General features: G+C 37.9%; 3 protein-coding genes across 5 annotated transcripts; all 3 read right to left on the bottom strand.

Moving 5' to 3' along the window:
• Positions 1-2281: 2281 nt before the first annotated feature.
• Positions 2282-9105, bottom strand: vrk3 (VRK serine/threonine kinase 3). 3 transcript variants are annotated; one of them, XM_059529891.1, is made up of 15 exons: positions 8953-9105; positions 8457-8653; positions 7950-8051; positions 7625-7720; positions 7344-7478; positions 7118-7173; positions 6964-7030; positions 6788-6869; positions 5632-5734; positions 5439-5531; positions 5217-5349; positions 5012-5132; positions 2881-2939; positions 2643-2779; positions 2282-2397 (listed from the first exon to the last, which is right to left on the bottom strand). In XM_059529891.1, the coding sequence occupies exons 2-14, from the start codon at positions 8593-8595 to the stop codon at positions 2643-2645; spliced, it is 1323 nt and encodes a 440-aa protein (XP_059385874.1). In that variant the 5' UTR covers positions 8596-8653; positions 8953-9105; the 3' UTR covers positions 2282-2397. The 3 variants fall into 3 exon arrangements, with proteins under 3 accessions (XP_059385874.1, XP_059385869.1, XP_059385860.1); XM_059529886.1 differs by having other exon boundaries at positions 2647-2779; positions 8457-8555; positions 8734-9103; XM_059529877.1 differs by having other exon boundaries at positions 8457-8555; positions 8734-9102.
• Positions 9106-18809: 9704 nt separating this feature from the next.
• Positions 18810-23871, bottom strand: LOC132119683 (DNA ligase 1-like). Its single transcript, XM_059529864.1, has 3 exons — positions 23545-23871; positions 21678-22199; positions 18810-19641 (listed from the first exon to the last, which is right to left on the bottom strand). Exons 1-3 carry the CDS (start codon positions 23765-23767, stop codon positions 19262-19264), a joined length of 1125 nt encoding a protein of 374 aa, XP_059385847.1. The 5' UTR covers positions 23768-23871; the 3' UTR covers positions 18810-19261.
• Positions 23872-24453: 582 nt separating this feature from the next.
• Positions 24454-27467, bottom strand: LOC132112909 (glucose-fructose oxidoreductase domain-containing protein 2-like; the record flags this gene model as incomplete). Its single annotated transcript, XM_059520654.1, has 3 exons — positions 24454-25870; positions 26815-26993; positions 27308-27467. Coding segments are annotated over 3 exons (1011 nt in total), but the record flags the coding sequence as incomplete, so codon positions are not given.
• Between the last annotated feature and the right edge of the window lie 3 nt (positions 27468-27470).

Here is a 27470-nt window from a genome sequence, read left to right as displayed (position 1 = left end):
GTCTTCACACAAACTACAAATAAGGTCAACGCACCTCCATGATTTTATGATCTGATATCTCACTGATTTGATTAACAAAGATGAATTGTTATTGATTTAGTGTGATTAGGAAATGTCACTTTACACTTAGTAGAGAGATCAATGACTTGCCAGCTGAGGGGGGGGGGGGGTGCTTTGAGGCAATGCGTATGATGTTTATTTGATTGACTTTCAAGTAAAACTGGCAAGATGCAAACAAAACAAACATGTACTTAAAAGTGCAAAATTCTGCAAGCAAAATGGTCTAACGTCAATGGTGTAGTGGTGTATGAAGCACAGTTCACAGAGAAGTCATTTTTTTAACCAAGAAGCTATCTGTTGGTCAATATGGCGAATCTGTGTGACCAGTTTGAAACCACTGAAATGACTACACTTCACCTGCAGAAATTCACCTTAACAGTGTTTTTCAACTCCCCGAGAGAGTGGTTCTCCAAAGCTGAGGAGTTTAAAAGGAGAATTTAAAAAAATATATTTAAAAATTACAATTTCTACCCAATAAAATATTTTATTTAAAAAATTATATTCAACGCTTTTTTTTGTTTTGCTTCTTATTTTTTGTGTTGCACTTTTTAACCTTTTAAATATTATACTACAGAGTAGGCAGGAAGTAACTTGGAACATGGAATAACATGGAAGAAAGAGGTGAGACGATGAGCCAAGACTCCTAAAAGCCTGAAACACAACTGTGATTTAAGACTAATAAGTTTAAGATTAATAAGTTACACTTAAAGATCAATTTACATGAGTTTTCTAGACAAGCCTAAAAACTGTTAAATGAAAATATATGAAACTTTTCAACCAGAAATACTGCCATGAAGCAGTATTCAGCTTAATGATTTATAATCTCCCCCACAAAGAATTCAGTTAAATTCAAATAGAACTCTGAAAATCAACAAAAATTATTTTAACATTTTTGCATCATGAGGGCACAATATTAACGTTTAACGCCACTGAAAAATACTATGTCATAGTTATGCAAAATATATCAGGGTGACCTTGCTCTGACTATCCGATATCTACTTAAATGGTTTTCGATTAGTAATGCATCAGCACTAAAATGAAAAATGTTAAGAGGCTGGGATGAAAAAATTGCATACATAACATATCAAATCAGGGTTCATGTCTAACTTCAGTACATATACTTTAGCATTGTGCAGGGCTGTAAAACACTCCATTTCCTCCAAGCTGAAGAAACAGAGGACAAAACTCTGAAGCTGTCATTTTGAGTTTGATTGAATTACTGTCATTACACTAGAACTGAAAGTAGTGTTCTCTGAAATTCACCCATGCGAGTTAAAAATTCAAGGCAACACTTGCTCCAAGGCAGAAGATCAGAGCCCTTGTAACAACTAGATTGTGCTTATTTCAGCACGATTTTCACTGGGCTCGATTACCCAGATGAGTTAGATAAACAGGGGCTCAGGTGTGTAGTGAGTGGTGTCATAACAGAGGTTTAATCGGTCCCTCACTCCTGCAGACGCTCCTGCGCGGCGTCGCTCAGCACCGCGGGGATGACAGCGCTCCCCTCGGACAAGAACCGCATACAGACATCTGTGTGCTCCATCCACCGGCGAGGCTGATATCACACACCCGCGCTACTCTACATAGATTATCATCACACACACCTTTACTACTACTTACCCTGACAACGTTGTCTTTTATAGTCGTTCCACACTGGCTTTGGCCGCTGTTTTGGATGAGTTTCTCGGTCCACTGCTCCAGCTCAGCCATTCGTCGACGCTTCTATTTTTGGTGGATTCATGGTGTGCAACTTAGCTGTTACTGTCCACTAGTGTAAAAACTATAAACAAGCTCATCTAAGTCTTCGTATTGAACATTGATAATATATTCCGTGTACAAGACTACACCTGGCGATTTAAGTTCCGTTACAATCACATACATGTGAATCGTTGATGCCCCCTTACGGTAGCAATGATCATCAAAAAACATTTTTGGGTACTGTTTTTATTTTTTATTTTTAGTAAGGTACAATACAACCTTTAAAAAGGTAAAATACCAAAAAGAATAACCTTTATAACATGAACATGCTCTTGCCAAAAGTGTAAACCTACAACAAAACCTTTACCTTCACTGATCATATGAAATGTAATGGTGAGAAATGATTTGTATAAAAAAACCCTTCCAAAAAACATTGTTTTCTTATTTTAAAAAAAACAACAACTACTAATAAATCACAGTGATTAAAAGTCGACCTATGAGAGAAAACATGCACACAGCAATATCCTTGTAAAAACTGTAATAAAAGTTGCTTGTAAAACATTAAAGCTTTCTGAAACATTCCATGAAAACATTAAATCCACATTCCACACCTGTCAACTCTTGTCAGTATGCTTTCACCTGTAAATAAAAAAAAGAAACAAGACTGAGACTTCACATATTCAATTCAATTCACATTGACATATTGTCAGCATGATCATGAATACAAGTTGATGACTTAAAAGTTGCTCATGAACAATTTATTTCTTACAGCTACCTTGTTATTTTTGTATTAAATACATGAGAATGAAACTGGAGGACTATGTTACCTATCACATGCAGACAATATATAGGAGTAGTCATGTAAATACTGGAATGTGTGTTACCTACAAATTCAGGGATTCATTCAGACTCCCACCCATCTTCTGTAAGCTCTCATATAGCCCAGCTTTCAGAAGTGTGTAATCTGGTTTCTCAGTATACTGCAGGCTCATCACATTAGATAGGTATTTTTGTAAAGCACCTAAAATGCAAAAAAAAAACAAAAAAAAAAAACAAACTTACATACGCATCTTCACTAGCACTAAGCATATGAAGTGAGGATAGTAACAAGCATGCTCTCACCTGAAGCTTTCTTCTGTTTGTAATGACCACTCAAAAGTCCAGTGATATCAGAAATATACCTGTAGGCAGGCAGAAAACATATCAACATAAAAGCACATAAGTGTAGCCTTGCCTTTGGAAAGTGGTATGTTTTAATTCTTGACAATTGTACATCCAGTAGCGATGTTCCTTTATGATTCTAAGTGCATATGGTATGATGACGCACGCAGTCACTTGTAGTTAAATGTATTAAAAGTACACTCAATAAAGGGACAATTCTTCAGGACTAAAGGGCTTTTTAAAACCCAGTGAAAGCTAATGGCTCATGGTGGACTAGCAACCTTAATTTCTTAATTAATCAATAAGATTCTTATTAATGAGGAACATCACAAGCAATTTATCATACAAGAGCCAACAATATCTGCAGCACTGCAAAAAGCAAGTTACAAAAGCAAGCAAAAGATGCACTACACAAGCTAGGGTGGAAATTAAATTTTTTTTTTAGGAAAAAGAATTAGATATTTTTTTAAACAAAAATGTATTTGTAAAAAAATCCTTTATAGATTATGTTCAGTTCTTGTTTAATTGGACTCCAAGATGGACCCCAAAGGGGGAACTAGGGGGTTCACATAAAATATTAAAGATGCAAAACATGTTTACAATGATTTGTTTTATAAACTATTGTCTTAATGTATTAAATTAAAATTTTACCTTTTTTCAGATATTATTCTTTTTTAATTTTAACTTTATTATCCAAATTTTATTCAAGTTTTTTTTTTTTTTTTAAATAACATTTTTCTCACAAAGTATTAACAAGCCTTAAAATATAAAGTTGCCTTTATATTGGACTTCAGGAGAAACTCCGTTGCCCACCCCAGACTGCTCATCGACAGCTTGACTGGGGAGAGTCAGCAGCACTAAATTCTTGGAGTTGCACATCACAAAGGATCTCACCTGGACCACCAACACCATGTCACTCTCTAAGAAGGCACAACAGCGCCTACACTTTCTCCACCGGTGAACAGAGCAAGTCTCCCTCCACTTATCCTCATCATATTATACAGGGCACCATAGAGAGCATGCTAACCAGCTGCATCGCTGTCTGGTACAGGAACTGTAGTGCAGCAGACCGCAAGACCCTCTAACAGACAGTGAACACAGCTCAACAGCTCTTTCCCCCAGGCTTTGAGAGCCCTGAACTCAAATCATCCAGCCTTCCTCTGAAATCCCACACTAACCCCCTACCTCCTGTAACATCCACCTCCCAAACACCGCCCCCAACTTGTCCACATCACAAAAAAACAAAAAAAAAAACTGTCCGAAACATTCCTTCTTTTGTGCAATTAAAATAATTTTTGTTCAATTCTCCTCTAAACACACTAGATACTTTTCACACACTGCTATATGTATCCCACAAAAGACTAATATATAAGTAATATGTGTATTTTTACATGCTCATGCACTACAAATCATCTTGCACTGTTCCCCAGCCAGCTGTATGACTTACGATGTTTCTCTTTGCACATGTACAGTACTATGTGAAGCATTCGTTTAGTCTATATATTTTTCTTTTTCAGTCTATGTATAGGTAAACATTTATATATAGTGTATTCATATTCAAAATCTGTCATTAGGTTAGTTGTGTATAGGTTCATACTGTTTTACTTCATTGTTGTATGTCTGTATTTATGTAGCACCGTGGTCCTGTGAGACACGACATTTCGTTCCTCTGTATGTCCATACATGTAGCGGAATGACAATAAAGCTCAACTTTACTTGACTTGATATTTTAACAAGGTGGTCCATTAAATTTAGGGGTCCTTAGTATCAAACAATTTGTAAACAAAACATTTTGCCCACCGTAGAGGTTTATTTCTTGAAGCTGTAACAACTATACCACACTACTCCTGGTCATACATATATGATAAGCCAGTATGTTATTATGTTATGTTACTGTGTTACAAGAACTAGTCCGACCACATAGCAGTTAGCCAAGGGGTAATCAGTCTTACTTTCTGGATTCAAATTTACCTTCTTATGTAACTGACTTCAAGTTGTGACCAGTCTTGTAAAAGAATTTGATGACTAACATATAAGGCTTGTTAAAGCAGTTTATGCAACTGATGAAGATGTTTTTTGTGGTTTTACTGACTTCTCCTTCTCTGCAGCAATGGCCGAGCTTGTTTGAGAGAGCTGACTCCATGGTAGTGAGCCTGTCATCCAGTACAGCATACAGTAACCCAGAGACTGCAGGTCACTACGACGAGAGGGACCTGCAAAACATTCATACACATGCAAATTAGACTTGCTTTCTTACATGGATAAAGTAAGTAATGCATTGATCAAGTGATGCTCACCAGCTCCCTTGTGAGAGTCCACGCTGATGAAGTTGATGTTACCCTGGTGTGCGGTGCGGCTACCCTGTCTGTACTCCACATGATTTCCACCAGGGCAAAACCTAAATGCAAGACCAAAGCCTGACAAGAAAACCTACCAAACAAACAAACAAACATACACTTTAAAACTTAAGTAATGTATAGTGTATATGTGTTCAGTTCATAAGGGACATGCTTATTGACCTCTGTGTGGCTGTCAGTGTTGATGTAAATATTTCCAGCATGGATATCTGCATGGGCATATTCCTTCTCATGGATGAATTCCAGTGCATCCAACTACAAAACACATACACACACACACATACATACTTTATATACAGGGCTTTCATAGAGAACGACATGGCTAAATCTGAACGTCTTTTAGTAGTACACTCACTATTCGCAATGCAAGCTGGAGCACAGCTTTCTCAGATAGAGTATTATTCCCTTCATCCATGACTGTCTGTAGAGTATGACCCATGCTAGGAAAAACTAAAAACCTGCAGGGAAGTGAATATGATTATGATTAGATTGAGGTGCTCATGATGCAAGGTTATGAAAATCAGTTAAATGCAAATCAATGATCAAAGATATCAGTGTTCACAATCACAAAGACTAACATTATTACAGGTGTGATGTGGAAAAAATTTATGTAAATACATTTCACCATTTCCCAATTGCAAAATGTTTGAAAAACATTTGAAAAAGTTGAAAAATTCCCATTTTTCTAATGTCAGTATAATTATTTACTTATCTGACAGTAATGTCTTATCTTGAATGTCTTGAGGCTTTTCTCACAATTTTCTGACTATAGACTACCATGTATCCAGTTAGGCACATCCACCATTACTCCTTTGAAAATACCCAGAAACCTTGGAGTAATGATTGTTGATCAGATGGCTGTCAGATCCTGAAGATTTGGTTTATTCAGCATTAAGAAGATCAGCCCCTTTCTTTAGGAACATGCTGCACAACTCCTTGTTCAAGCTCTTGTTCTGTCCAGGCTGGACTATTGCAATGCTCTCTTGGCAGGTCTTCCAGCCAATTCTATCAAACCTTTACAATTAATCCAGAGCGCGGCAGCAAGACTCATTTTTAATGAGCTGATAAGAATACACGTCATACCTCTGTTTATCAGTTTACACTGGCTACCAATAGCTGCTCGCATAAAATTCAAGGCATTGATGTTTGCCTACAAAACCACCACTGGGCCTGGACCATGGCTCTGCACCCATTTACCTAAATTCATTACTTCAGACTTATGTGCCCTCTAGCTTGCATTCTGCAAGCGAACGTCGCTTGATTGTGCCATCCCAAAAAAGAACAAAATCATTTTCACAGACTTTTAAATTAAAAACAGGATTCTTTGATGAATAACAAGTTTAAAAAAACAACATCATATGAAATATATGTCTTTACTGACATTTTTCAGAATCTTTGCTGAATAAAATAATTATTTCTTTAAAAATTATATTTTTTGAGCCCAAACATTTGAGCAGAAGTGTATAATAGTCTATAAAAGTTTCCAAACATCAGGATATAAACCCACATACCTGTATGCTTCATGAAGACCGAACCCTACACAGGATGGAATCCCAAGGAAGTCCAATTTGTGCAATTTCAACCATTTCTCCACTATTGACATAAAAAAAGAAAGTTGTGGTTATAAGCCTGTAGTTGCACTAAACTGGGTCTTTATGTACCCATTGCAAGTGCTAAAACAATTGACCTGCATCAGGTTTGGCTGCTCTCAGATGAAAGTTCTGCTCATTAAACAGGTGTCCCTCTTTAGCCCCCTGAGAAAAGAGAACACAAAGTCATCAAGACCTTCTTCCCAAACACCTGTACACAGACACAATACATTGTGTGAAAACAGCACTCACCAGTCGCAACATGTACTTGCAATCATTTGAGTCTGCATGCTGATTCGCCTGGCAGACTAGATTATATTGACAATATTTAGATTCATAAGCAACCTTTAATGGAATACTGTTATTATTACCTTAACCCTCTGACAAATAAATAAATAAAATGATTTAAAGTGCACAGATGGATGCATCCACTCATCTTATTAATCAAGGGTATGATGGTTATGGACATACGCCTCACCTGCATATGTCAGATCTAATTCAGTTTGCCACAGAAGTTCAACCAGCTTCCACTTTTTGCTGGACTGGTCACAAACCACTGTACCCTCTGGGACAGGCTCAACAGCACACACTCGCTTCCTAGCTTTGCATTTGGCTAAAAACCCACAAAATAACATTTAGCTATTTTTGCCATTTAGTATGAATCAAAATAAAGAAATGTGATGCAATCATTTTTAGATGTCATGAAACATTATTTTCTATATATATTGAGCAGCCTGTTCTTTATAAAGTGCACCTTACTCGGGCTTTGAATAATTGAAGATGTTTGTTTCGCATCCTCATCTTTAACCTGGGGGGAAGCCTTGTGTTTTCGAGGGGACATCGTAGATGTCTTATCTGAAACAAAGCAGCACTCAAAACATTTCAGGACACACTATTAAAAATCTCCTAAATATGCATTTATTTGTAAATAGGTGTAAAAATTATTGCATTTGTAATGGTTTGGTCATTTTTTGCAAATTAACTTTATGACTGAGCAGTAAAATCTGCTTTAATTATCTATAGCCGAAAAAAAGAAACATCTAAATTTGAAACCAATATAGTTTCCCAATACACAATATCTTACCTGGAGTTTGAAATGTAAGTGGAAAAGTTTGTTTAACCTCCTCTTGTTCTTTAACCCGGGGGGATGCCTTTCCTTTTCGTGGAGATTTCAGTGACTTCTTATCTGAAACAAAGCAGAGGTTTCCACATAAAATCCTTCAGCATTCAATGTCATAACACTGCTGATTTGTATTTAGAAGAACATTTCTATATGTAATAACCTTTCTTGATATCCATTCAAAACAACAGGAGCGTCTAATTACCCTCAGGTATAATAAAACATGCTATTTTTTTTAAATATAATGTCTAGTTTTTACAGCACAGTGTGTCTTCCTGGGGTTTGGGTTATTAAAGCCAATGTTGTCTGTGACACTTCTTCCTCTTTAACCAGAGGGGAAGCTTTTCATTTTCGAGAAGATGCCAAAGCCTTCTAATCTGAAATTTAGCAATCATCTTTCTCACAAATTCTAGCATCTCTAAAAAAAGCATTTGTTTCAACACTAGACACACTCAACACCCTTGGACTCACCTAAAGAGTGCTCGGCTGTGCCACTCAAAGTCTTTCGCCGTGTTGAGTACAAAGGAGGGCGATTCAGTGCAGACTGTGAGGAATCTCCAGCATAATCGACTACAAAAAGAATGCGGATTACTGTTTTGTCAATAAGCATTTTAAAAGAGGCAAATGAGGTCCGAATGAAAGCCCTGTCAGCTTCTTTGATTAGGACTCTCAAACAAAACGAACTGTAGCCTAACTTTTCGGAAGCCATGTAATTAAAATAATTGATTGAATTAAGGCCTGTATTGACCTTCCATGGCGCTCACAGCTGAAAGCACGGAGTCTGGGTGTGGTTCGGCTGGCTGTGAATCTACAGTTTCTGGTGGGTCTTCTGGAAGTCTCCCACCACACGATGGACAGAACCTGAAACCAGACTGTAACTTTGAGCCACACTGAGGACAGAAGTTCAGCATTGTGATGGCGAATTAGTCGGGCTGGGTGGAAATGTCCCTCGGTGAAATGTTATGACAGTAAGGACCCGAGGAAAAGCTCCTCCAACGATATTTCCAAATGTTGTGACTGCGGAATCAGCCTTCAACAGATATCTTACGGACTGTTGCGACCGAAGCGCTGGAATTGACGCGAGTCACGTGATGATTTGCAGGTGACGTATTACGGCAGGTGACGAGGCCCAGAATGCATTGTTTACTGTTACAGCAAGACGATCAATGTACAAAAATTGCTTGCATCTTTCTTTACACGTTATGACTACTGATGAAATAACAGAAAATTAAGAAATTCTTGATTCCTATATTAATGTATGACTACAAGACTTTCTACTGCTGAACATAATAGATTTTTTGAAGATTACTAGAAACCAAACAGCTCTGGTGACAAGCAAGCAAGCAAAAAACTGAGAAAAAAAAAAAACAGAAATTGTATTTGTGGGCGAACTCTCCTTTAAATCCCTTTTTGTTGTTGTTGTTGTTGTTGTGTGTGTGTGTGTGGGGGGGGGTTCTCATTTAAATCCTTTTTTTCTCTCTAACAACATTGGTATTTCTTTGTGTTTTCAGCATTTCCATCATCTTATCTACTTTGCAGTAATGCATACACTAGTAGTTCGTCCTTTGAGACGCTAACTATTTCGTTTTTTTAAACACCATGCCAGCTTATGTGGCCATTTTCATGATGAAAAAAAATCTGGTTTGAAAATGCATAACCTCTTGATGCTAAACTGAAAACTGAAAACAAAAATACAAAGAAATATTAAAATAAAAGAAAAAAAATTTGGAGGTTCATATTTTTCTCCAAAATGTCAAATGTACAAAATAGGGTTATGACAGTATGCAAATGCATGGGTTAAAGCAAAAAAAAAAAAAAAGCAAAAAAAAAAAAAATCCTGAACATGAATTTTTTTCCATGGGCTGGGTGGTGCAGCACCAAAGACTGTATAAAAACAGGCAGCACATGCAATGACTGTGACAACTTTAACATTTGAAAGGATACTATGGCAAAGTTATTGCTTGCTTTATTCAAACGTTTTTTTGTTTGTTTGTTTTTTTCCATGAATGTATGGTTGACCTGAAGAATGAAAGCTGTATCGTATTGGAAAAGTATGTGCTATATCACTGCTCTAGGGGTGTGACAATACACAGCTTATGAGATGAGACAAAATATAGATGCTTGGTTCACTAGAACGTGACAATATTTTAATACTATTTTTAAGAAATTTTCAATTACAAAATATGTCTTTTAATTACAAGAAGTAAACCAATGCATTTTATATTTAGAAATAATTTAACTAATCTAGGGCTGTAACTAATGATTATTTTGGTAATCAAGTAATCTACTGATTATTTTGACAACTGAGTAATCTGATAATTTTAGTAACATACAGACTTAAGTGAAAACCAGGCTTTAGTATGAGTTTTACCTATCAGATAGGTCCTTCAAAGTATCTTGGAGAAGTGAGGTGTCCAAGTCGCAACATCTAACTACTGGAGTGCCTCAGGGCTCAGTTCTTGGACTACTTCTCTTCTCTGTCTACATGGCATCATTAGGTTCAGTCATTCAGAAACATGGCTTTCATACCACTGCTATGCTGTGCTTTAGGTCACATCCCAAAACCATTCAAGCTGGCGGTTATCAAGCCTCTTATTAAGAAACCAAAACTAGATCCTAGTGTACTGGCAAATTATAGGCCTATTTCAAATCTTCCTTTTATGTCTAAAATTTTAGAAAAAGTTGTGTCTGCTCAATTGAGCACCTTCCTGCATAAAAATGATCTGTATGAAGAATTTCAGTCAGGTTTTAGGCCCCACCATAGCACAGAAACTGCACTTGTTAAAATTACAAATGACCTGCTCCTTGCGTCAGATCAAGGCTGCATCTCATTTCTAGTCTTACTTGATCTTAGTGCAGCGTTCGACACCATAGATCATGACAAACTCATAGATCGATTACAAAACTACACAGGTATTCAAGGGCAGGCTCTAAGATGGTTTAGATCCTAGCTGTCCGATCGCTACCATTTTGTTTATTTAAATGGGGTGTCATCTCATTTATCATCAGTAAAATATGGAGTGCCACAAGGATCCATCCTAGGTCCCCTTCTATTTTCAATATACATGTTGCCCCTTGGTAATATTATTAGAAAATACGGAATTAGCTTCCACTGTTATGCTGATGATACTCAGCTATATATCTCAACGAGACCAGATGAAACTTCCCAATTATCTAAGCTAACAGAGTGTGTTGAAAATGTAAAAGATTGGATGACAAATAATTTTCTCCAATTAAATTCGGATAAGACAGAGATATTAATTATTGGACCAAAAAACACCACACAGAATCTTGTAGATTACAATCTGCAGCTAGACGGATGTACTGTTACTTCCTCTACAGTCAGAAATCTGGGTGTTATATTGGACAGCAAATTGTCTTTTGAAAATCATATTTCCAATGTTACAAAAACTGCATTCTTCCATCTTAGAAACATTGCCAAGCTACGAAACATGTTATCTGTTTCTGATGCAGAAAAGCTAGTTCATGCATTTATGACCTCTAGACTGGACTATTGTAATGCACTTCTAGGTGGTTGTCCTGCTTCATCAATAAACAAGCTACAGGTAGTCCAAAATGCAGCAGCTAGAGTCCTTACGAGGTCAAGAAAACATGATCATATTACCCCAATTTTACAGTCTCTGCACTGGCTACCTATTAAGTTCCGTATCAGTTACAAATTATCATTACTTACCTATAAGGCCCTAAATGGTTTAGCTCCTGCGTACCTAACTAGCCTTCTACCACGCTACAACCAATCACGCACCCTAAGGTCACAAAACGCTGGACTTTTGGTAGTTCCTAGGATAGCAAAGTCCACTAAAGGAGGTAGAGCTTTTTCACATTTGGCTCCCAAACTCTGGAATAGCCTTCCTGATAATGTTCGGGGTTCAGACACACTCTCTCTGTTTAAATCTAGATTAAAAACGCATCTCTTTCGCCAAGCATTCGAATAATGTATCTCTTTAATTGTGAGTGTAGTTGCATCTGCATTTTTATTCTTTAGCTTGGGTTAAACTAATTTTACTTTGTTGGATCAGCAGCTATGCTAATGATGTCTCTATTTTGTTTCTATGTTTTGCCACTAGGATCACTAGGATTTACACAAGCTCCAGTCTGGATCCAGAACACCTGAGAAGAGATGATGCTGACCCTCAGAGGACCCCAGATGATCCTAACCTTGAATCAACAAACAGAACTAACAATTATTGCTACATGTGTGACTGCATCATATAATTACTATTAATTAATAATATTGATAGTTCATCGTCTAGCTGACTACGTCTTGTATTATTATTATTATTTTTTATTTTTTATAAAATCCTGTCAAACGTGCACAAACTACTAGCTACTACTAAATATTGTAGAAACATAATTTTCTGTAAAGTTGCTTTGTAACGATTTGTATTGTAAAAAGCGCTATACAAATAAACTTGAATTGAATTGAATTGAATATGCTGATGACACTCAACTCTCCCTCATATTCAATCCTGATGATCCGACGGTAGCTGGTCACATCTCAGCTTGTCTAACAGACATTTCCTACTGGATGAAGGAGCACAACCTTCAACTCAACCTTGCCAAGACAGAACTGCTTGTGGTTCCAGCAAACCCATCGTTTCATCACAATTTCACCATCGAGTTGGGCACATCATCCATAACTCCTTCAAAAACAGCCAGAAACCTTGGCGTTGTGATTGATGATCAGCTTACTTTCTCAGACCACATTGCTAAAACTGTCCGTTCCTGCAGATTTGCTTTATTCAACATTAAGAAGATCAGGCCCTTTCTTTAGGAACATGCTGCACAACTCCTTGTTCAAGCTCTTGTTCTGTCCAGGCTGGACTATTGCAATGCTCTCTTGGCAGGTCTTCCAGCCAATTCTATCAAACCTTTACAATTAATCCAGAACGCGGCAGCAAGATTAATTTTTAATGATCTGAAAAGAATGCACGTCACACCTCTGTTTATCAGTTTACACTGGCTAACAATAGCTGCTTGCATAAAATTCAAGACATTGATGTTTGCATACAAAACCACCACTGGGCCTGGACCATGGCTCTGCACCGTTTTACCTAAATTATTTCAGACTAATTTCCCCTCTAGAAGCTTGTGTTCTACAAGCGAACATCGCTTGATTGTGCCATCCCAAAGAAGCACAAAGTAACTTTTACGGACTTATAAATTAAATGTTCCCTCCTGCTGGAATGACCTCCCCAACTCAATCCCAGCAGCTGAGTCCTTAGCTATCTTCAAGAATCTCTTCCATCTTCATTTGATCCTCTAACTTAGCACTCACCATTCTTATTCAATAAAAAAAAAAAAAATCGAACTACCTTTCTAATCTTTTTTTATTCTATCCATTTTATTTTAATTTATTATACACTTATTAAAAAAAGACCTCTAACCCTAGCTCCCTCTATTCTTTTTCTATTCTGTCGGTTTTCTTTTTATTTATTATATTATTTAATAGCCCTTGCTACGTGTTCTGCGTTTAAGACAACTGAGACTTGTTATAGCACTTATCATTGCAAATATGTCAAAGCTTTGCAGAGATACAGCCTCACATGCATTTTGGCACCCTTCCAGCAAAATTGATGATGCGCTAAATGAGAACCGTTTTGTATATTGACACGAAATCCATAACTTTTTGCCAGCATCGTCTGGAGATGATCTGCCTCAAATTTGATGAGAATCGGACTAATGGTCTAGGAGGAGTTCGAAAAAGTAGATTTTCAACATTAATCAAAATGGCGGACAGGAAGTATGGCCAATTTTCGCATAATTGGTATCGATATTCTCAGCAAGACCCAAAGAATATAGGGAGACCATTTTCATTTCAATAGTCTAATTTATTCAAGAGTTATTAGCATTTTTTATATATTTCATTATAACTTTAGACCACAAGGTGGCACTGCCACCAAACTTTTTGAGTACCTTCAGAGCCGAATATTTTTGTAATTATTTCGTAACGATACGATGATGCGTAAAAAAAATACAGCATTTTAAAACATAATTCAAAATGGCCGACACCTTAAATGGCTGACATGGGAAATTTGGATATCATTCGACTCGACATGACTCACTGAATCTAGAGACCAGTTGTGTGATTTTTGGCCAAACCATTCAGAAGTTATAAGCCAAAATATACATTTTTCATATCTCCTGGCGACTAGGTGGTGCTGTGTCGAAACACTGCAGGTAGTCTCAATTCATGCTTGTTATGATCATAGACTGTATAAAAACATGGACGTAGTGTCCGTGACGTCACCCGTAGACTCCTGAAGAGAGTTTTGAAGCCTAAAGTGTGCAGAGCGAGCCGTCGCCATCTTGGCAGCGCGTCACCGCGCGACTCTCCCAGATAATCGAAAATGGGCAAAAGGGCGGGAGCTGGTTGCTGAAGCCACGCCCACCTAGCGCGACGGCTGTGACAGCAGTGGCAATTCACCTGTTACTCAAGTGGCCATGCCCTTAATTATGCAGAACTTTAAGGCTTAATATAATTTAAACGTTGAGTTATAAAAAAATTCATCCCCCTCACAGTTGTCATGAAGGGCAAAATTAGCTATATAGACCAAAATCATTTTTTGCACCAGGCTGAAAACATGTTTTTTTTTTGCTGTAAAGTTGGGCATTTTAACATGGTGAGTCTATGGGATTGACTCTCTTTTGCAGCCAGCCTCAAGCGGCCAGTCGATGAATTGCAGTTTTAGTCACTTCCTTATTGGCTTCACTAGAGAGAGCGGGAGGTTGCCGCTCGGTTATGATACACACCAAGTTTGGTCTCATTATGCCAAACCGTTACGGAGATATAGCCTCACATGTGTTTTTGCGTGCTTTTCGTCAAATTTGTTCACGTGTCATTCGATAACGGTTGGACGAATCAACTTGAATTCCATAACTTTTGGCAGCATGGTCTGAAGATGATCTGAGCCAATTTTTGTGAAAATCGGACCAACCGTCTAGGACGAGTTTGAAAAAGTAGGTATAACGAACAATAAAATATAGTAAAAAAAACTAAACCTTGCGATTTTTAAATATTGGTGTTCATTCGACTTGACATGTGGCAGGGATTCAGAGGAAATTATTTTACTTTTCTGGCTTACGGTTAAAAAGTTATTAGCATGGAAACATTTAATATTTGGACAAGTGGTGGCACTAGAGAGTTGGAGTCAGAGTCTCTAAATGTGCTGTGGTTAATGTTGATATTGTCCTCTATCAGTGTGCCAAATTGCACAACTTTCCCGCAAGCGGTTCTATGGGCTGCCATATACATTGCGGCGGAAGAAGCAGAATAATAATGAGAATCCTAACGGATACAATAGGTGCCTACGCACCTTCGGTGCTTGGCCCCTAATTATTGTCTGAGAAGTTGGTCTAATACACATGCTATAGTTTTACAGGTCCTTCTCAAAAAATTAGCATATTGTGATAAAGTTCATTATTTTCCATAATGTAATGTTAAAAATTAAACTTTCATATATTTTAGATTCATTGCACACCAACTGAAATATTTCAGGTCTTTTATTGTTTTAATACTGATGATTTTGGCATACAGCTCATGAAAACCATGAATCTCAAAATTAGCATATTTCATCCGACCAATAAAAGAAAACTGTTTTTAATACAAAAAAAGTCAACCTTAAAATAATTATGTTCAGTTATGCACTCAATACTTGGTCGGGAATCCTTTTGCAGAAATGACTGCTTCAATGCGGCGTGGCATGGAGGCAATCAGCCTGTGGCACTGCTGAGGTGTTATGGAGGCCCAGGATGCTTCGATAGCGGCCTTAAGCTCATCCAGAGTGTTGGGTCTTGCGTCTCTCAACTTTCTCTTCACAATATCCCACAGATTCTCTATGGGGTTCAGGTCAGGAGAGTTGGCAGGCCAATTGAGCACAGTAATACCATGGTCAGTAAACCATTTACCAGTGGTTTTGGCACTGTGAGCAGGTGCCAGGTCGTGCTGAAAAACGAAATCTTCATCTCCATAAAGCTTTTCAGCAGACGGAAGCATGAAGTGCTCCAAAATCTCCTGATAACTAGCTGCATTGACCCTGCCCTTGATAAAACACAGTCGACCAACACCAGCAGCTGACATGGCACCCCAGACCATCACTGACTGTGGGTACTTGACACTGGACTTCAGGCATTTTGGCATTTCCTTCTCCACAGTCTTCTTCCAGACTCTGGCACCTTGATTTCCGAATGACATGCAAAATTTGCTTTCATCCGGAAAAAGTACTTTGGACCACTGAGCAACAGTCCAGTGCTGCTTCTCTGTAGCCCATTTCCTGCACACGCCTGTGCACGGTGGCTCTGGATGTTTCTACTCCAGACTCAGTCCACTGCTTCCGCAGGTCCCCCAAGGTCTGGAATCGGTCCTTCTCCACAATCTTCCTCAGGGTCCGGTCACCTCTTCTAGTTGTGCAGCGTTTTTTGCCACACTTTTTCATTCCCACAGACTTCCCACTGAGGTGTCTTGATACAGCACTCTGGGAACAGCCTTTTCGTTCAGAAATTTCTTTCTGTGTCTTACCCTCTCGCTTGAGGGTGTCAGTGATGGCCTTCTGGACAGCAGTCAGGTCGGCAGTCTTACTAGTGATGGGATTTATGGCTCTTTGAGGGGATCCGGATCTTCGCGATCCGTTCCTTTCAAAGAGCCGTTCAAAAGAACGGCTCTTTTGGCTCTTTTAAATATTTAGTCAGTTTTAGGAAGCCAGCTTGGAGCCATCTCAGTTTATCCTGGAAATAATCACTGGGAAGAATGATGAGGTGAGATTTGTAGTCAAATAATTAAAACTCAGATATCACACACCAATATCTGAGTTTGAATTATTCTGAAATATTGATTATTACCTCATTTGTCATGTGTGGACTATATTCCATAGGGTTGCACAAATCCCTCTGCTTAGACAGTGACATCACTATTTTGGATTTACCTTTAGTACAAAGTGTGTGTGTGTAAAGCTATGTTGACTTATGTTATTCATACAATACCTACTCACAAATAAACATCAAAAAGAAAGCCGGCTGCAATGAATTTATGTGCAAAACAGCTTTTACTACAAACACTTCCACACAAGAACATTGTTATCACACAAGAACATTTTGATAGAAAACAAAAAATATTTAAAGTTAGAATAAATAAAATGGAAATGTCTACATACTACATACAATTACTACTGTAAACTTTGCAAACATCAGCCCCTTCAAGTCAATGAACAATAACAAAGTGGGCTGCAATAAATGTCTGTGCAAAACAGCTTTTTTTTCAATGCTCCTACCCAATGACAGAGGCACGCAATATGTGAAGGACGTGAAGGATGCCTGCACAACTAATAACTAATATCATCACGCAATAAAGGGTTGGCCTGCGCTGGGTGCGCCCCTCCCCCTACAACTGTTCTGTCTCGCGGAGGAGCTCATTTGTGTGCATCTGTGTGAAACACGCATAGGATAAAAGAACGACAGAAAGAACGGCTCCCCTCCAGCCGCGACTCGGCTCCCATCGTTCATGTTTATGAGCCGTTCAAAACAATCGGTTCGTTCGCGAACGTCACAACTCTAAGTCTTACCCATGATTGCGGTTTTGAGTAATGAACCAGAGTTTTTAAAAGCCTCAGGAATCTTTTGCAGGTGTTTAGAGTTAATTAGTTGATTCAGATGATTAGGTTAATAGCTCGTTTAGAGAACCTTTTCATGATATGCTAATTTTTTAGATAGGAATTTTGGGTCTTCATGAGCTGTATGCCAAAATCATCAGTATTAAAACAATAAAAGACCTGAAATATTTCAGTTGGTGTGCAATGAATCTAAAATATATGAAAGTTTAATTTTTATCTTTACATTATGGAAAATAATGAACTTTATCACAATATGCTAATTTTTTGAGAAGGACCTGTATAGTATGTTAATAAGCTGCTCTTTGTTTTAATTCTTTTAATATATTTTGTTTGTCAGATTGTATATTTTGTTGTTTACATTTTTGTTGAATTTCAGTGTTATTGTTTCTTCTATTTTTTTTTCTTTTTCCCTCTAGTTTTGTTGGCCTAATAACATCTGGCAAAGGGAACTAGCCTTGTTAATTTTGGTACATTCACAATCACGAATGCTGATGTACACTGTCAATTTTTTGTGTGTGAAATAAATAGATATAAAATACATAATTTAATATATCTATACATAATATGAACATAAACTTTAAGTATGTTTAAGTACCTGCAGAGGGCGCCAACGGCCTGGTGATGTTTCATAGCATGATTAAACAGTGTCTAAAATCTGTTTTTATAGTCTATGGTCTAAATCCATTTAATTTCAATATTTGGCCACATGCAGAAACTTTTATTTTGAAATCCAGATGTACAATACATGGCATATTTAGACAGGTTTATGTATTCTCCTGTGTTGGCAAAGGTTTATAAAGGATTTACTTAACGAATCTAAAGCTTCTCTATTCATCAGGTCTGCGACTCTGTAATTGGATACTATTATGCGCCTCTCATGTTTATACAATTGGCTAGTAATGTTAGTCTAGCCGAGAGTGAAAGCTGTGCTCCTCTTACCATTTGCAAATACCATTTGTAGGCGAACTCGTGGACTCGAAAGTGTTTTTTTTTCCTGCAGCCAAACGCCCTGCAAATGTGAGTAAAAATCATATCATGTTAGTGCATTTAAATTTCTCTTCACAATAAATATAAACGCTGTAACTATCTTGCCAGCCTTTACATTAACCAATACTATTAATTTAAAAAAATTTAATGTGAGATGTATGTAATAGGTTGTCAACTCTAGGCCAGAAATAACACAAATGGCACAAATGACTCATTTGCTGAAAGTTTTTTTTTTATTCCCAGTGCAGAAATGTACAAAATCACTTAAAGACATTCACACACTGGTCAGTTTTGAAACAATGGAACGAACATGAACTTTTTTTTGTGTTAATACTATATATATATATATATTATATGTACAGCGTGAGTAGATTCAATGAAACTGATTTGCTAGATATCTGACATGAAAGGTCTTATTACGATTCTCTATTTTAACGGCAGGTTATCTATAATTCGCATGCATGTATGTGTTTGAAATCTCATTAGGTTAAAGTAAACTTTCATTTAGCTAAACAAAATACAACGACCCAGGCTTTTCCCCCACTCCCACAACCCCATCCCGCCAATTCAAATCAATCTTGTAAAAATAAATGGGTAAAGAAATAACTATTTCCATAAAAAGGAAATCCTTGTTTCCTTGTGAAACAGACATACTAAAGTATATCAACAATTGTAAAATCCAGAGGTCTGTCCCTGCGCATGAGAAGTTTTCCAGGAGTCCAGTTCTTGTTTCTGCTTCTCCAGCTCCTCCTTTTCTTTCTGAATCTCCTCTCTCTCCTTCTGCAGCTCCTCTTTTTCACTCTGGAGTTCATTCTTCTCCTTCTGGAGGTCTTCTTTTTCCTTCCGCAATCTTGCGTGCTCCTGCTCTTGTTCACATTTCTGGTTCTGAAGCACTCGGCGCTCAGCATCCATTTCACGGAACTGCTGCAGCAACTCCTTCTGCAGCTGTATGCTCCGCCCCTCTTCCTGCTGGACACGCCTCAATGCCTCCGTCAGCTCCCGCTCTCTTTCCAATATACGCACACCCTCAGACCACTTAGCACCTAAAGGACAAAAAATATAAAATATTGGCACGGTAGCATAATCAAAGAACAACCACAAGGAGCTTTGTGCTTGATAAATGATAACCCCTTTCTCAAATCAAGCTGATTTCAGATTTTTGTCTGTGTGAGGTCAAACAGACCCTAGTCTCGCATAGACAGTCCTTCAGACTGGAATCTATGTCAGCTTTCATTGGCCAAGCCCCACCCATAGGTGGTTTGATCAACATGTCAAACAATCAATTACGTTTTGTTTCATTCAGCGGCACGTTTCGAGGCGTGGAAATGTCGCCACAATAACAGACAGGTGAGTAAAACTCTAGGACGCATTTTAAAGATTCTATGCCACAAACTTTAAATCTTTGACATGCTTTTGAATATCCAGCCTTTATTTGATCCTGATAAGCCCTCGTCATCACAGCTGTAAACACTATGGCTTTCTTCTTTCTTGAGGGGTTTGGCACCACAGCATTTTTGTTTCCAGGCGAAACATTAAAACACTCGACATACGTCTCACGGAAATCCTGTAGAATTCAACCAATCCAATGACTACTTCGACACTCTTGAGGTGTTTCCACTTTTGTGTCCAATATGCATTCGACGTTTAGCCAATGATTGTTAGCTCCCCACGATTGATGATTGACACTGGTGTTTTACCTTGAGTGAGCAGTAGACAGTCCGCCATCGTTTTGATGCCAGAGCGAAGTAGACAAGAATGTCTCCTAAGCGAATGAGGTGCTTCGTTGTTGGATGTAATAATGAATATTGCCGTCTTCATTTGCTCCCGACATCTGAGCTGCTGAAGACCCAGAGGATTACTTTTGTTTCTGAAGGGAATGTGCTCCTGATCTACCTAAATTTGTCTATTCACGCAAATCATTCGTGATCCAGCTTCACCCACCAAAAGAAGTGAGTATAAGTTTTTTTTTTTTTTTAATGAATCCTTGCAAATTGCCTTTCCTAATAATGTGCTAGTTAGCAAGTTTCACGATGAATGCGCCTAAAGTTTACAGTCTCATGAGAATAGTGCACTACCCCACGGAAGCGGGGCGGGGCCAGCATTTAAAGGGACATGGAACAAAATATGTCATTATGTACATCAGTTTTTTACAGGGTAAAAATGGTGTTGTTTTACACTACCATTGAGAAATTTTAAACAATGTTATAAACTTTTCAATAAGACCCTAAAGATTCATATCAACTTGTGGAAAATGGGAATCAGATGATCCCTTTAATGGTGCAGTTAACTCAGGACTTATTTAGTGTTCAGTTAGTTTGTTAGCTACAAAAAATGGGGAGCTTATTTACTGTTAATTATATATACATACATACATGTTTGAATATACTTTGAATAAATGTACCTTATGTGCAATTGAGTTGTATACAAACATTTTAGTGAGATTCATATTTTAAAATAAAAAGCAGTTGAATACAATGGGCTCTGTTGTCAATTTTGGCCTATAAAATGCTGATAATGTGCCAAATTATATGTTCCTTGTATAGTTTACACCATTAGCAAGAAGAGATTTTTTTCCCCTTAAGAAAACCAAACTACTGGTAGTAATTGGTATTCATTCTGTATAGTTGGGTATTGGTGGAGAAATTTAGTACCAGTGCATCCCTAGTTATTAATATCATTGTAATATTAATATTTTGACTTTTTTTTTACAACAAAGAAAACTATGAAGTTTTGGTATTTTTGTGTTATATAATTTTTTAAAATAAATACAAGTATAATGTCTGTATAGTTTTCATACATTTTAGTTTTAATTAGCCTGCTTTAATGCATCATGTTAAACTAAAAAAAAAAAACTCAAATCTTTTTTCCTGGGCAATAACAACTGAAATAAGTTTAAGCTTTATACATATTTTAAGTTAATATTGTTTTGATACAATTCATATTTCTTTTTTTGTAAAGTTTAAGTTCTAGTTAACTATAATAACAATATATATTTAAAATTATAAAGGCAGTGTCTTAACATCCTTTTCACACAAAACGTTAAACAAGAACATTGAGAAGAGGTAAAAGCAAACTATACCTGAAAATCTGTCTAGGCTGGTACTGCAAGGTGTACGAACATCGCGTTTTGGTGACACAATGTGTGATCTAGTTGGAGTCCCACTTGCTAATGTGGGAGAGGAGGCAAGGCGGCTTGGATCTTCAGTTTTGCGTTTGTTAGGCCGTTTTTGTGGGTGATCCTCGAGCTGTGCGAACTCATTGGGATGCTTATGCTGTAGATGTCTGATAAGGTTACTTGTGCTACTCCGGTGCTGGATCTTCTCCATGCAGAGCAAGCACAGGGCTCGAGGCTCCTGGCCAAGCTTTCGATAGTGCACCCACACGGAGCTCCACTTGCGAGTATTAGCTGGGTTGTCATCCTCTTGTATCACTTTCCCATCCCCTTCATCAACAGGCCCCTCACCTTCCTCCACAGCCACCTCGGCTACAGTTGTCCCTTCCCCTGCCGCAGCACGGAGGATCCCTTTGATGGCTCCATCCATTTCACCATCTTCACCCACGGACTCCACCTCTACCTGCTGCTCATCCATCAACACTGTAACTTGATAGAGAAAACAAGGAGGAAAAAATTTTATGCACAGAATATTTGTTAATGGCACTTTAACTAAACCTTTGACACTCTCTTTAAAAGCTTGTTCCTTGTGTTTGTAGAGTGCATAAGGACAGACTGAATTACAGACAGTAAAACCACAAAATAACATTTGTAATAACCTGCATTTAATGTGTATTACTAAAAGACTATCAAATGGTAAAAATTGTATTATCCCAAGCTAAAGTCAAACAGAAATATAAAACAAATGAGTACACATTTAACAGAAGATGCTAAATGTAGAACGTTTTTTAAAAAAATACAAACTGGCCTTTTGAAGTTCACAAAAATTAATTCCGCGCTAACGTTAGATGACGACAGAACAGAATTTAGCTAATCAACGAAAGAATATGGAAGAATTGAATATGGAATCTGAGCACAACTTACATGATCATCAGGTGCTGCACGTCATAACCGTTCTTATTCCTCTGTCTATTTCTATACGTTTTATAATTTAGGTGGTATTAAACTAGGCACATCAACAAATAATCTTAACTTCAACCAATGACCGGCTAGTTTTAGAATTTTTGAAAAATCGCGGCCATCCGGTGCATCACGTGACAATTTCGGATCAAATAAAGCTCGATACAATTCAGATTTTAGAAAACCACAGCCATTATGTACAATTCACTAATCATAGATCGGTCGTATATAATATATGATTTGATGCTACATACCGAACGGGGTCGTTACGGTTGGAGGTCTTCAGTCCGGTTTATTGCGGACAGGAGGGGGCGGGAGGCTCCTTCAGTCAGAGCGCAGTATATTAGTGATCCAAATCAGCGACACGATTCAAAAGATTCATTCGTTTGACTGAACGAGTCGAACCGAATCAACTCCAGTCGGGGAAATTCGTTTGAGATCCTGTCAATACGCAGAATTAGCCTTCTGTAAACGGGCGACGCAATAGACAATTGTTTGAAGAAAACAACATGGCGTCGTTGCGACATCCACCCAAAACCCCGGCCTAAACAAAACCCTCGTCCCTCTGACTAAAGACTCTGTAAAACGAGCCCGTTCTTGCGGAGGAGTCGATACTGAAACTCTCAATCACAACAAGCACTGTTTTGAACGACAACGCGCCTTTTTATATTGCCTTTGGACTCGCATGTGTTGAGTTTAAGCACGTGCATAGGCCAAAATGGAGGGAAACATCACCAATCAAAGAAAAATATGTGCGGCGTCATTTCCAGACAGCTGTCTAATAGACGCACCGGTGTAACGTTAGTTAAACATCGTGACACTGTACATGAATGTGAACACTAACGTTACAATGCAGAAACTGAACGATTCATACCTTCCACGCAGCCGCTGTCGCTGCGTTTGGAGACCGCATCAGTCGCGGGCTTCCTTTTGTCCAGCGAGGAAAAATCAGAGGGGTGTTTCGTTCGTAAGTGGCGAAGCATGTTTGTCGTGTGACCAAAATACAAAACCGTCTTCATACAGAGAAGACACAGCACTCTTCTGTCATCTTCAGCTTGGAAAAATGACCAGACTATACTTCGTTTTCGTGCCGCCATTTTCGAAGTAGTCGACTTTGAATACTGTCTCCTCGCAGTAAGGGTAACCTTCTTTGCGTTCACTTCTCGCGCATGCGCGTTGGTTCTGATGCTCTGCTCACTACCAGTCACTGAGGAAAAATGTGAGGGAGACACAATACTATATCGTTTTATTTTGTATATGTAGCATTATACACACACACACACTCAAGGCTGTAATGTTTATAGTAAAAATAGAACTAGACGTCACACAAATACTAACTTAATAGGAAAGTTGTTTGGTTTGTTTAGAATGTTAAATAATTTTTTTTTTTAGGTTTATTGAATCTTAAGTACATTAAATTAAACTGTACATGTATAAGCTTCACATATCTTCAGAATCCTCCTAGTTTTGTGATTTTCTAAAATTTGCACCCCCAAAAATATATATATATATATATAAATGGACAGAACATATACTAGGATGTAAATCTCGCGAGAATTTCAAACGAGGGTTACCATCTAGACACGAGCCTTTAGCGCCCCCCTTAGAATGCCAGCAAAAAGGACAAAACAAGGTAATATTTGTTGTTATTCAGTAGGGATTTAAAAATATTAAATTAAGTTAAATATGTATTTTTAAACTCATAACAAATAATAAAAACACCATCCACGCATCAACCCATCACTCTCTCTTAAACAGTGCACAGACACAAATTCAGCAATAAAAAAAATGTAATTCAAGAAACTTGTGCAGCTTAGTAGAACTGTTAACATGTCCAAGGCACTGGACATCAGGCAATAAGTCACAACAGATATATTACAGTAAATTATATCTAGTGTCCTGCATAAGTTTTTCAGTGCTCTTAAAGCTCTCTCTCACACACACATATATACAGAAGAAGAAAAAATACTCAGCAGATCACAAGCTTATCTTCACTACTCAAATAAAATATAAAACTTAAGAGGATCACATTTAAACCCCCTGGACTCAAATTTAAACTCGAAAGATTACATAAAATAGGAAAAGCACAGAAATGTTTTTTTTTCACAGCTAAGCTTTGCACATCTTTTTTGTTACAGTAAAAAAAAGCAACAAGACAACCCTGAAACCACAATTCCTGTCCAGTGACGCATTTTCCAGTGTTTTGCAAAAGTGACCCATCTTAAAACTTTCAGATAGTATGCGTAAACTTTGTCAAATTATCTATATCAGTGGTTTTCAACCATGTTCCTGGGGGCCCCCAAACACTGAATGTTTTCATGTCCCCTTAATTCAGACCATAAGCTGAAGTACAGACTCCAAGACCTGAAATGGGTGTCAGACAAAGGAGAGATGCATGTTCCTCCAGGAACATGGTTGGTAACCACTCATCTATCTGTTTAAAATTAAAGCATGGTTGTTTTATTGTAAAAAAAAAAAGTTAATGGTGTTAATAGGCTAGCATATATAGAATGTAACTGTGTGTTTTGTTAGTTTGGCAGGGTTCTGTGGTTGTGGTTCGAGTCAACATCTTGAATCTTGACCTCCACTGACTCCCACTCTCCAGTGCGATTTGACCGTTTGATAGCATCTACAACCGTCTGTACATACAGCCCATCCTCGAAGGAGGCTGCCATGGAAACAGGATGCCGCACCCAAGAGCGCCTGTCCTCTTGTGTCTGAAACGAAAGTCTGAGTTGAGTCACCATGCTGTTCAGTCCCCTGACAGATGGACCTACAGCTTCTCCCCCATCACTCAAAAGACGCTTCTCTACTTGCATACTGGCCCGTTGGCCGTAGAGCTCTGTTCCTCGAGCAACAAGTCGTCCTGATGACCCCACAAGCATGATCTCATGCACATCTGTGCCAGGTAGATTAAAGTTTAATGTCACGCTGCAAACCACTCCTCCATTCATCAGCAGCTGAAAGCAAGCGTAGTCATCTGCAGTCACAGAACGAATCCCTCCCGCTGGGCCACCTTGATGTACGAAAGTCCGGAGCATTCCATGCACACGCACAGCCCGACGTCCCGTGAGGTGGCTCAGGAGGTCAATGATGCAGGAGCCAACTGTGTGCAGGCCACCTCCCCCCATCAGCTCCTCCCATGCCCATCCATATGACTGGCTGAGCAGCGAGCCTCCATAAACACGTGCTTCACATACCTTTGAAAAGGAGAGAAAAAAAATATTTACTGAAGGAGTTCATATTTTGACCAGTCTAAGTTATGTAATAAGGTAACATATGCCCTAATAAAGAGAAGTTAAGATGCTTAGTATTTTAAGAATGGCTCACATTATTATTATTTATTCACTAAACTAAGTCCAACAAAAATATCTAAATAGTTGACGTTATATAACATTTTAAAAGATTGTTTAATGTTTTGCAAGTAGTATTACCAAAGCTGTGTTTATTTGAAAACAAAATATATTTTTTTAAATATATTTTTTAAAAATATTTTTTACCATTTTAACTGTTATTAAATATCATTGTAATATATTTTAATCATTTAGCAAATCATTTTATCCAATACTGGATATAAGACGTTTTTATCTACTTTTTTTTTTTAAATATTGTATGGTAGTTCAATTTTCAGTGTTACATGATCCTTCAGAAAATATTCTAATGTGCTGATTTGGTGGTCTAGAAACATTTATTATTATTATCAGTGTTTGAAAGAGTTAGGTTTGTAGGATTATATTTAATCTTAACATTATAAATATCATTATCTACACTACCAGGGAAGATAGGAATAAATAGGACTTTTTTACATTCTTTTAAAGTCTCATGCTTACCAAGACTGCATTTATTTGATCAAAACCAGTAAAAACAGTAATACTGTAAAAGATTATTACAATTAAAAATAATCTGTTTTTATTGCTTAGATGGCAAAAATTTTGCAGTATTTTAGTCTTCAGTGTCACACGATCCCAAGATTTTTATTTCAAATAAATTCTGTTAAAAATCACCATATAAGAATGATTTACAGAATCGTTGATGAATAAAAGTATTCATTTAATTCAAAAACCATCTTACTGACCCCAAGTTTTCAATTGAATGTATTCCTGTTGAATGTAATGTTTTTATTTTTTTGGTGAAATTCCAATACCTGCAAGTTCCCACAATAACCCTCTCCTAGCAGGCGCTTCATTTGGACAAATGCGGGCAAGAAGCGCAAGGAATTTCCCATGATACTCATAAGCTGTGGATAATATCTTGCCGCTGTCACCATCTTACAGGCATCTGTCAGTGTAGCTGCCTGCTCGCTGATCACATTTTTACCTATACCTACAGAGAATGAGAAAAGAGAAGAAAATGATTAAACAATGATGATCAAAACTGCAAATGTTGTTTGCCTGACGAGTTTCTGCTTGAAGCAAGTGCTTTATCAACATAATCTCAACTGTGCTGAGGGGTTCACTGTGATCTAAGAATGCAACATTTGATCAGCAGGGGAAAAAAAGCCCACTGCGGCTTGTGCCAAGTTGTTAAGTAAACAGTAGCACAATAAACACTCTAGTTGAGTCCAGGAAGGAACCCAACCTAATCCCCTGAGACGACATGGACAATCAAGATATGAAGCAAAAGAAAATAAGTCTCACCTAGTGCTTTTACCGCAATCTGCCGTGTGTGTGGAGGAGGTGTCAATATGCAGACAAGATGGACTTCTGGATGTAACAACACATCATCTGTCTTGTTGGTGGAAAAGGGGATGTCCAGCTCGCTGGCTAGTGACTCTGCTTCCTCTTGCGTACGGCCCCAAAC

The sequence above is a fragment of the Carassius carassius genome, chromosome 3 (assembly GCF_963082965.1).
Source record: "Carassius carassius chromosome 3, fCarCar2.1, whole genome shotgun sequence".
In the NCBI taxonomy this organism is placed as follows: domain Eukaryota; kingdom Metazoa; phylum Chordata; class Actinopteri; order Cypriniformes; family Cyprinidae; genus Carassius; species Carassius carassius.
Note: the sequence above shows the minus strand (reverse complement) of the source record. Positions and strands in the feature narration are given on the sequence as shown.